At 37.6% G+C, this 12,241-nt stretch overlaps 1 protein-coding gene across 1 annotated transcript in view; it reads left to right on the forward strand.

Annotated features, from left to right (window-relative positions):
- Window positions 1-12,241, forward strand: part of LOC135079445 (acetylcholine receptor subunit alpha-like 2) — a 33,576-nt gene that overhangs the window by 4,692 nt on the left and 16,643 nt on the right. Inside the window, exons 2-3 of the mRNA XM_063974108.1 lie at window positions 6,718-6,762; window positions 7,042-7,151. Of these exons, the coding sequence (XP_063830178.1) occupies window positions 6,718-6,762; window positions 7,042-7,151 (155 nt within the window). The remainder of the gene's footprint in view (window positions 1-6,717; window positions 6,763-7,041; window positions 7,152-12,241) is intronic.

Consider the following 12,241-nt stretch of genomic DNA (forward strand, 5'->3'; position numbering starts at 1 on the left):
TTATTGCTGAAGCTATCTACGGCCGTATGCAAAGTAAAGCTACGTTGCTTAGAATTAGTCTCAAGACGCGTAGGTACAAAACTTGCGAGTTCAAAATTAACTGGAAATGTTTATCGCTTCATCTTAGCGTTTTTAAAGCTAGAATCTACATAATAAAAGCGAAATATCACCCACTGATTAATCACGAAATCTCAGAAACTATAACACTCACAAAATTGGGCATGTAGGTTCCTTATATGGTGTAGGAATCCGCTAAGAACGGATTTTAGGAAACTCCACCACTAAGGGGGTAAAACGGGGTTCACGCGTACGAAGTCGCGGGCGACCGCTAGTATTAACTATGGGATACAAAGATAGTGTGTTCAAAGCGACATCACTCCCAGATTTTACTAAAGAATAATCTTATTCCTGAACAAAATGTTAGATATCACTGAGACCTAATATACCAAAATAAAAAATCCAGTTTTACCGCAACGCCGCATTCAAAGTTCGGCGACCCCACGCAATACCACTCCTTTACAGCATTCTTCAAGTGCTCTTCAAAAATTTAAAGCAAGTAAGCCTGCGTCATACTAAATTTTATTTGCGCATAACCTACTCGCTAACGACTTAGCTGTAAAGGGTGCTTAATTGAAACGAAATTGACGTTTACAATCCGCCCTGGGTCCTTAATTGCTATGCATTTTGCCACGTTAGCTGTTTCGGGGTTCGTGGAGACTGTTCCACTAAGTTTTATATCGCTTTTAGTACAGTCCTTTTTGGGACGAGGATATTTCTTTATATTGTGCCTGGTTTCGGTGGAATGAGTGCCATTAATTGTTATGGTGGTTTATTTTTAGGGGACCCCGTGCGTTGTGTAAAGCATTGTTGAATTTTATTGGCGATGTTACTTCTGTATTGTTTGATTTGAATACAAAGAGGAAATATTTGATTGCTTGTTTGTGTTGAGTGGGCTTAGGAACTACAGCATCGATTTAAAAAAATCTTTCACCATTAGAATCCTACTCTATTTCTGATGATCATACGGTATGAAGGTTGTCGGGTAAGCAAGTCACAGCTAGAGTATTATAGATATTTAATTTTTAATTAGTTTGTGAGAACAAGATAACTTTTTTATGGCCATGTTTGTACGACTGCAAACAATGTCATTAAATAGTTATCTTACTCTTGAGTTAAAATTTGTCAATTTAATTGTCAATAATTGCTATAATGTAATAAATATATAATTGATTTAATGTCAAGGAGATAGCTAATTTTAAGAGATACAGAGTTCAATCAAGAAAAGTCCACATATCACGTTGTATTGTTATCACACCCTATCAGCCATCACTACGAACACAAGTCCAAATAAAGCAAGCACAAGTACAGTCGACAGATAGCACCTAATGCCACTACACAAGAGCCTTTAGTGTTAAACTTGATATGCAGCCTGTACCAGCCCAATTCCTCCAGTAAACAGGACACGTCTTGTCGAAACGTCACCAATAAAATGTTAACCACTGTCGTGGGCTTCTCATAAAATACCTAGTTACAGACGGATCACTTGAGACTGGATTGCTACAAAATTTTAGACTTAGTGCCCATAGACAGTAAAGCTTTGAAAACTTTCGTTAAACTGTTCGATTAAGTAGTGCAAATTATGCAGTTTAAGACAGCGAAACAATCTTGATATTGAAAGAAAATCAAATTATTTATCGCCTTACTAACGGGTCATGGACGCCTACGTAATCTAATGGTTGGAGAATTGAACTCTCTTGACTCTAAAAATATATTGGGTTTGATTCCCAGTAGGGTCATAATATTCTAATAATTTTACAAAATAAGCCAAGTTCATAATAATATCCAAATTATAAGAAAATAGAAAAGACTAACCAAAGTCCACACGAGTGGATCAGAGGTGGAATTGTGTAAAGCAATCGTTATCATTTGCCAGTTCATAACGTACGATTATTCTTTCAAACGCTTTGTTTAACGGATTTTATCATACGTTATTTATTGTCAAATGATTACGATTGTTTTACACAATTCCACCTCTGAGCTACTTTTTAACCTCTGACGAAAGTAAAAAATTAAATATCTAAATTAAAATTAAAAATCACTAATGTCGTAATTTTCGCTTGGATATCGTAGATTCAAATCAATACCTATAAAGTATACCTATTAAGTAAGTCATATAAAAACCGTGAGCTTATCCCATAATAATAAACCTACACTTGTTGCTTTATTACAATGATTAATAGAACCCAATAAAATACCATAGCTAACGGGACTATTCCCACCTCTCGTTCCCACCACTGCAACTCCTGTGTAGCCAGGATCTACAGCTTGACCGCCACAAATACCCAACCAATGAAGGTCAAGTTTGTCCCGGGGGAAAGTTAAACTGTCATTGGACCCGCAATAAAAATACCATAGCTATCAAAAAGAGTTTAATCATGGCGTCATGGTGTGAACTACAACTCTACTAACAACACAATTCCTCAACACAACTACCCGTCAGTCCCAGGCATGCCTCGCTTCAAAACTTATCTAATATGCGGCTTAATATTGAAATTTCTAATTAACAATGTTAAAACGCGTGTCAATTATGTGGTGGTAGACGAATTGCTTATGTGGAAGTTGGTAGCTCGTACAAGTTTGATAGTCTTTCAAACCTGATGTAAGGTGGGAAAGTTTGGTAAGTTGTTACTTTGAGACAGATGGTAATCGTAAGTTATTTGATAGGTAAGAAAGTGTGTTTTAGTTTAGTGTTTTAGTATCTAGAATTTACAAGTACTTCGACACAATCGTTATGCTATAAACTTAGAATTGTAATCTTAAATAGTCATTATTAAAATTGGCTTAATTTTGACGAATATCATTTATAGTCAATCCCACTTGACTGAAGCGATTACGGACTGCCACACAAGTTTATTTAAAATTAGCGGAACGCTTCGTGAGTGAGAAATTATTGATCAATTCCTAAAGAAGTATATATCCAGAGAACTGTCTCTATAAAATATGTCCATAAAACTTATGGTAATCACTACGAGTACTTACTAATTTTTTTATACAACTTAGTATATTACACAAGTCATACCCTAATGATCTAAAACTACTGTTAAGGCAAGAAGTAGGAAACCACAATAAAATTCTAATAAGCTTTACAAGATTTTTAACAAAGCTGCAATTTTTTGTCTCTAATAGACACTGTCTAAAACTAAAATAGTTATAAAAGCTGCAATATTTTTGCCTCTACGACTCTGTCTTAAATTAAAATGTCGTCGAGGTAGAAACCCTATCTGGTACACAAAATAATAATAAACATTGTAACCAAAACTAAGAGCATGTACCTAATATATGCAGTATGCAATTATTCTCTTCAGTCCTTCTATTCCAACGCAGCTCACGCCGCGTATGACGCACTACGATTATTCGTAGCACGACGGACTACGAATATTCGTAGCAATTCACGCTACGAATACGCGTAGCATTTCGTAGCGGATATGCGCTGGCGAGAGCAACAATGTGAAACGCATTTGGCTACATTCAAACGAATGTACGTAATCATGTAACGCAATTGTATTCTATGTGAGGTCTATGTGAGATGCAATAGTGAGCTCTGACAAATAGAAGGTAATGATAATGAATCTAAAAAAATATCTATAAAAGCAAAAGGTCACTGGTTAACTCACTCATCACGAAATCTCAGAAACTACAAGTGTTATGAGTTTCAAATTATGCCTGGGAGTTCCTTTTAGAATGTAGGTGCTGTCTAAGATGGGATTTTGCAAAATTCAACCCCTAACGAGGTAAAACGGGATCCACGCGTATGAAGTCACGGGCGGACGCTAGTATAGTATAAATATTTCGCAAATAAGAGACAGTAGACTGGCCATATATGTCATCAGAATCGAATAATCAACGAATCAATGTAGATCCAATTAATATAGCCGTTTGAAAAAAGCAGGAAATCTAAAGGGGTTTTTTTGTACAGGAACGAATTTGCGCTCATTAATTGGTACCACTGCCAATACCACTAGCGAGGGACAGGATCTTGGCAACCAAGCTAACTGGGAAGCGGAAACACGGTAGCATTATATCATAACTCGAATAAAATGCTTTACACCACGATACTTTACACTCGAACAAAACCCATCTCAAAATAAATAATGATAATAAATATCCTTGGACATTTTACAATACGCTTCTTAGTCCCAAACTAAGCAAAGCTTGTACTGCTGCTGTCTTTCCCGAAAACTATAATCCGGGCCTCTTCAAGGCGAGAGTGAATAAACACTTACAGGGCAGATATGTATTATCCTAGACTGCATCCCACTTAACATCAGGTGCGATTGTGGTCAAATACCTGCCTTGTTATGCATAAAAGAAAACTATGTGTACTACACTACGGAAATAAACATACTTAAATTATTTTTGTTTTTTTTGTAAATACATAGATATTATACATAGTAACACCCAGACCCGTCACAGTAATTAAAATTCATCATTTCAATTTCTGCCCGGCCGGGAATCGAACCCGGAACCCCTTGGCATAGTAGTCCGTTCCGAACCACTACACCAAACGGCCGACTAATGCCCGTTTTCCATCAATCCCTAATTCTTAAGTGACCCCTATGAAAACAAAATTCCTGTTATGTGTTACCATAGGGGTCACTTAAAAATTAGGGATTTATGGTGAAAACGGGCATAAGTCGACTAAAATCTAAGGTACAAGACTTGATATTCCTTCGAGCTTCCGCCATAGATACTAATACAGTCAACAGATCAGCAGTTTCGTTTTAAAATCGCTCTTATCACGACTGCATAGACGCCACAATGTTTAGCTTGCTGTCCGTACATCCGTTTTGATGGGCCATCTCTGGAGCGGTGCCAAGACCGAATCGATTGTTCGGCTATAAAGCGGTGTTCACACCGTTGCTCTTCCCGGTTGGATGAAGGGACCAATTGCCAGTTGACGGTTACGCCATGAACGTGGCCTGTTAAGGCCATGCTTCACAAGGTGTGCAAACATAGGACGGATCAAACGCCCGTATACATTACTTTGAGGTCTCATAGTGCGCGTGGTCCCACAGAATCCCCAAAACCTATTCATAGACAATTAGTTGAGTGGCAGACTGTCACAAACGAACCAATTACAGTGCCGTTGTGCGTTCGACTTTGCATAGCGTTGCTGCTTCATTCAAGCAAGCATCGTTTGTGAAAACAGGCGTCAGTCTTATCTACTACTACATAGTGGGCCGACGACCTCACAAAGGTAGCAGGAAGGCGCTGGATACAGGCCGCTACCAACCGGTCATTATGGAAATCATTGGGGGAGGCCTATTATGTTTAGCAGTGGATGTCCTATGGCTGAAATAATGAAGTTTTATCTGGCTAACTTTGACTGGTAGGGAATGGAAGCAACGGTCATCTGACTAAACAATAGCCTTTGTTTTTTTTTAACCAACTTCAAAAGAGGAGGAGGTTTTATGTCCCTTCTGTAATTTGTTCCTCTGTGTGTAGATATTTCAAAATATCTTGTGCTCATACAGCCAAAGAAAGATATTCATAAGATTGATGAACAGAAAGAGAAGGGAAATATTAAAAATCCTGCAACCCTTTCAAGCCTTGACGTTACCTTGATATATCTTCTTCATGTCCACTGTCCAAACTTTGCGAAACTAACAGCGTAATTTCAAAGTAGACCAATTTTAAACCACTTTAAATGTTTGTCAATAAAATAATTTGAAAAAATGTTGATTTAGTACCAAGCAATTACTAATTACCCCACCCTACGCTCCTAGATCGGACACATAACACTTTCAGAATTTCTATAGCTTCTTTATTTCTTTATCAAACATAAAAGGTGTAAATAGGTCTTAAACTATAAGGAAAAAGGGGATTCCGATGAAGTGGGGCAAGTTTAGCGAGGGAGAAGTGCGTGATTAAACTTTATCTCTCGCGAAAATCATCGTGCCCCTTTTAGTGTTCGGGTCATGCCAGCAATAACAACGAGCTCCGAACACTGTTGAAATATAGTGTGTTAATCCTTATAAGTTTTGTGTCAAGGTCTGAAGATACGAAACAAGTTTGATAAACGTAATTTATCACTAAGGAGGATTTATCACTAAGCTGAGTTGCACCACCCAACTTTAACGGTAATTATGACGATAACCGGTGCTTTTTGTATGGAGTTTGACAGATTTTTGACATTTGTCAAAGTTAAAGTAAGATGGTGTAATTCAGCCTAAGATTGGATATTTTCTGAAATGAAATTAGATCATCATTTCAGCCATAGGACGTCCACTGCTGAACATAGGCCTCCCCCAAAGCTTTCCACGTTGATCGATTGGTAGCGGCCTGCGTCCAGCGCTTCCCTGCTACCTTTACGATGTCGTCGGTCCACCTTGTAGGTGGACGTCCCACGCTGCGTTTTCCGGCGGCCTCCATTCCAGAACCTTGCTGCCCCATCGGCCGTCAGTTCTGCGTACTATGTGCCCTGCCCATTGCCACTTCAGCTTGCTAATCCGTCGGGCTATGTCAACGAAATTAGATAACTACTCGTATACTATACACTGAACGAATTAAACAATAGTAGGTACAAGTATTTGAATAATAAATTGGTTTATTTGAACGTCGACAAAACTAAAAGTAAATAAAATTAAAGAAAATAGTAGGGCACAGATAAATAGATGTACAGTAAGTTTCCTGACTTTTGGTTTTATCTTGTTACAGAATCTAAAGGACCAGATTTTGACCACGAACGTATGGCTTGAGCATGTAAGTACAAATCATTCAGTCATCAACACACTAAACTGTACATTTATTGCAAAATAACACTTATTACAACCGCATAGGAAACTCTATGCACCTTGAACACCTAAAGTGTTTTTATCGATTAATTAATGTCGTTTTCAAATTATTTTCGGAGATCAATCATTATTTTTAACATTAACATACATTTTCCAATCGGCAATCAGTCATCAAAGCTTCTATTTATAAAACATGCCTTTATTAAAACCACTTTTATTGGAAACAAAATTGAATATTTGTTAACAGGAATGGGAGGACCACAAGTTCAAATGGGACCCGTTGGAGTATGGAGGGGTCAAGGAGTTGTATGTGCCATCTGAACACATCTGGCTACCTGATATAGTGCTGTACAACAAGTAAGTTACCTTTAGTCCTACTTTAATATTATACAGGGTGTGAATAGCCTTGGCATTTCAAGGAATGTTGAAAAGAAACTCCTTGGTTTTTAAAATTGATGTGTTCATCCAGTTGAGAGAATTGGGAATGCAACAGATTTTCAATAAAATTCCCATCTCATGTCCCAAAACTTTTTATTAAAAATGTTATACAGATTGTCCTACAATTAGTAGGTAGGTAGGTACGTCACACTGACACCGGAGGTAGATCTGCCCAAGACGCATCGTAAGGCCATCGTAAGGTCGATGGGTATCGTGTCGTACAAGATTTGAAGTAAGTACTTTCTTAGACAAACACACGAGTGATCGGTATTGCTAAGTGCCTTCATTAACCTTTAAATAACTACCTGTTGAAGACCGGCCGACTATTTTTTACCTACCCTGAAACTTGTCACAAAACCAAACTTAACCCAAGACGTTGGTGTCAAATTTGAAACACCCAGTAACACTCAAGTTATATTGAGCACAGCATCAGTAGTTAGAACAATTAATTCGTACATACTCCGGCGAAGTTCGGACATTCGCTGCAAATTGCATCGGCTATGAGCGGTTAATTAACAAGTTGCTGGAATACCACTGATGGGCAAGGCGTGGAGTTAGTTGTTATTATGGACAAAATGACCAAGGCATATCTTGAAGGGTACTTTCTATTTTTGGAAGTTAGAAAGCTTGAAAAGACGATTGTTATTGATTTGGTTCCTTCAGCTATTCTAAATAACAAAGAATTTAAATATTATTAATCAAACGGTAAAATGAGAGCGATGGGCAAAGATTCATGGATTTGATAAGCACACACTGTTGACAATTTGATTTGATTTGACAAAATGACTAATGGAAGTTATCAAGGTACCTACGAGCATAGTTGTATCACTTTTTTTGTTTGGAACTTTTAAAGCTCTAAACCTTTTTTACTTGTAAAATCGGAAGTTTTTCAATCCTTAAATATTTTGACTAGGTAGTACCAGGCCTGTTCATCTCCGCGAGTTTACATCGAAAACAAAACACGCACGATGGCCCCCTACAGGATTACTATTCGACAAGGCCTCACATACGAGCGAGCATTGACTCACGCACGCGTATTCTTGTGTATGATGGAAAAAAATAAAGAAAATGGTGTATCTACTAAATACTGTGCAGTATTTAACTGCCTAAATAATAATAAAAACACAGAATGTACTTTTTCAAGTTGCCTGAAGACACTGAGAGGCAAATAAGTAGTTAATATTATTCATGATAATTCATGCTGAATCATGTATTTTCTCCGCCATTTTCTGCAGTTTGGCACCCCACGTCACGTCATTTTACCGAAGTCAGCCCTATAGCTTTTGCGCAGTGCCGATCACTGACGTTTGTCAACAAAATGGTGCTTGACTCTTGAGACAAGCTAAATTACACCATAATATTGTTAATGACATTGAGCATACATTTTTTTAAATACCTTCGCGAAGTAAAACTTCTGTACGTAGTACTTATTATTATTCTGTGGTAGTACCACATAGTTTCAGGATAAGCAATTGATATCATTATAGTGAACTAAAATTTGACAATGTAACTCGTATTACTCGTTGCATAGAACACTAATTTGAATATTCTAAATCATAAGCGGTGCAAGCGGCGCAACAATGCAATTTGCGGGGCGACGTCCGACAACTCCGGCTGCGAACTAATTGCACTAACTACATATATCCTACGCTCCTTTATTCTGTCCTAGAGGTTAGAGAGCTATCAGGAGAGTTTCTGGGTTCGATTCCTAATAATAATATGCATAAGGGGAAAAGTATTTGCCTTTTGTTTCCAAGTTTAATTATGACATTTTTGGGTATCAAGGCGACTTCATTTTATAGTTCTGCTCTTTGGTCACTTATTGTTCCTTCATCATATTTAGGTCATTTTAGTCTCCTATGCAGGAGGACAATTATTAATTTACCAGACGTAAGAAAAGGACATAATGTAGGTACCATTAAAAAAATATAATTTTAAAACAGTAAAGTTTCCAAGAAAGTTTACTAAAGCTGAAGTAGATACAATAGGTAATTACACTATGCCGACCTGTCCATCGGTGTTCTAATGAAAATCAGCAGTCGTATATAAGTTCCTCTGACCAATACCATTCGAAGAACGGTTCCCAATGGCCACATCAAAAGGAATTTCCAGTCATTGGACCAAAACAGCGGTGACAAACGGACAGATTTCACGAGTCAAGCGTTTATTGCACGAACGTCCGTCCCGAACCGTCATGGCTGCTACAAACCATAAATCATGGTGTGGGGTGAGAAAACTGAGGTATTCCGCAAAATGATCCATTTTCAAGCGCACCTAAACTATTCGTCGAAGCTCACGTTAGATGCGCTTGAATATAACAAGAATTATAGTCGAATGATTCGACTTTCATCTAAGTTTGTAAATAAAACTGAGATTCAATACCTTACTTTATGTATCTAATAAAAATTATACAGGTCCTGCCTATAACTACATGTATAAAATTGTTGTTTTGATTAGAAAATTTAAACCAAAATCACTTCTCAGTTACAAACATTTTTGCGTCTTTTTAAGATAATTAATTTAATGTTGTCATGTTAACATTCCGAGCTAGATTCAACTTTGACAATATTTGTTAATAATCGAGCTAAACACAGATTCAACTGCTTCAGTCATCCACAAAAGTTTGCAAAAAAATAGATTACATTCATTTAAACAGGTTTTAACGCAACTTTGAAATAGGTATTACCTGTATTTGCCTGACGTTTCGACCGAGTTGCACCGGCCGTGGTCACAGGCTGACTGGAGCATCGAGTGCGCGATCCGTATTAATTGAATTATTTAATATTTATCTAATATTTTATTATTAATTAAATATTAGATTGAAATCAAAGATTTTTACTCGATCATGAAATAAAAATAGACACAGTCAGCACATCAGACTTTACATTTTTGTTGCAATATAACACCTATTACAACTATATGTATAAGATACAGCGTAACTTGATTTGCCTTTGGCACATAACAGTGTTACAATAACAGTGATAAATGGACAGTCTATATTGCATAGTGTCGGTGCAAAAGCATGCTGCGGTCATGGCTACAAACAGTTATAAATCAACTGGACTGGATGTAGTGGTTTAATATTCCTGTCAGGGATCGATTTAGTAAGGATTTTTTGTTTCCTTTTATACATTGAATGCAGGAAACTTTTGTCAATTAAAGCTCTAAATCGTAACTGATTGACTGACTGACATAGTGATCTATCAACGCACAACCCAAACCACTGGACGGATCGGGCTAAAATTTGGCATGTAGGTAGATGTTATGATGTAGGAACCCGCTAAGAAAGGATGTTACGAAACTCCACCCCTAAGGGAGTAAAACGGGATCCAATAAAAAGTAGGCCAATAAAAATACTGAGTTATAGGAAATGAATAAACTCGAATTTCAGTTGTATCTGATTCATCAAGATCATGTGCTAACCAAGCATTTCAACAGCAAATCAAATTAAAGATTATGTACGTGTACTTCCGACTGCATAGGCTAGATCTTAGCCCAACTGTGGGATAGATTGGCTCAATTTTATCAATCACTTACACACTCACTAGGCAGAGCGGTGGGTTTTGAGTGTCTACATTTACTAATAAGTTACAATTTCAAAAGCTATGGCCAATATCTTTAAACCTGTATACTATTGCTTATTATAAATCATCCATAGAATGTTATTTAAAGTACCAGGAAAGCTCTTATTCCTCTCATTATCAAAGCCCTATTGCGTATTTATAAATTTTTTATTCAGATATAATACTGAAACTTTTTATTCCTCGCTTTCATCATTGACCATGACCATTAATAGTTCTATCCCAAAGTTAAATCCTGAACACGACACCTGACTACATCAAGCTTACACACTTGTCGTACACCTAATTGATTGCGTATCGGCAAGAAACCATTCGCGAATGATACATCATGTTGCGTCACAACAGCCTGGCTCCGATAAATCATGGCTGCGTGAATGAGAGCGACGCACGTGCTTCTAATCTTACGCTGTGCGATCGTGGGTTGGTGGATTAAGTTAGGAGAGAGAGCAGGAGAGAGAGAGAGGGGAAATATTTCTTTAGAAAAGCTACCTAGTTGCTACTTTCCACGGCGCTACACAGAACTATCCCATCCGTGACATTGACAGGGGGGCGCCATCGTCTAAACCGGATCGCTGGTTCCGATTTTTGCCATGTTGGAAACTTCATAGTTGAACGCTGGTGGTGCCCCTCTGTCAATGAGTTTGGTGGGACAGTTCAGTGTAGGTCATCTACGAGTATAACAAAATTTTGTTTGTACGTAGAAATGATGGTGATTTCGCAAAGATGGTTCACCCTAATGTAAAATTTGGAAACCAAAGAGCGCTAATACAAACTATAGTCGGGTGCAACAGCAGGGAAACGAAAGGAAAGACTGCGTTTAATGGCAAAGAAATCCCGCATGAATGATACCTAAAGTGAAGTTAGCCCTAAGAATATGAAATAAAGAATCAAAACGACGCAAACACTTGATCGACTCTGATCAAGAACTGGAGCTGGACAGATACAGAAAAAAACAATTGAAGGCTAATAAATAAAATAAAATGTAAATGTAATCTAATTGCCGTTAGTAAGAAATAAAACAAATAAAATATTAAGGAACGTATACAGTAAAAGAATAGCCACATTTAGTTCTAACAAAGCCTGCAAGACTGAACGGAACACGTGCGACTAATCTTACGCTGTGTTGGCTCTGTAGACGACCCAAGTGACAGGACATCAGTCCAGTTTCAAAACACTTCAACTCAGAGGCAAAATATGCAAGTTACTCTCGATGGTAAAACCACCTATGGAATAACAACCTAAGAAGATAGAGATTTAGTTCTACGGCAACCCAAAGGCAATCAAAGTGCGACTTTGACTTTGTCTAAAGGTTTACTCATCGTTTTTGTGTTTATGTTTTAAGATTTAGGGACGCTACTTAAATTGCTATATTACACTCAACAACGCTCTTGAACGTCTTGATCGCTCGTGGATTTTTCGAGTGCAAAA

This window comes from Ostrinia nubilalis, chromosome 16 (genome assembly GCF_963855985.1).
Source record: "Ostrinia nubilalis chromosome 16, ilOstNubi1.1, whole genome shotgun sequence".
NCBI classification, from domain to species: domain Eukaryota; kingdom Metazoa; phylum Arthropoda; class Insecta; order Lepidoptera; family Crambidae; genus Ostrinia; species Ostrinia nubilalis.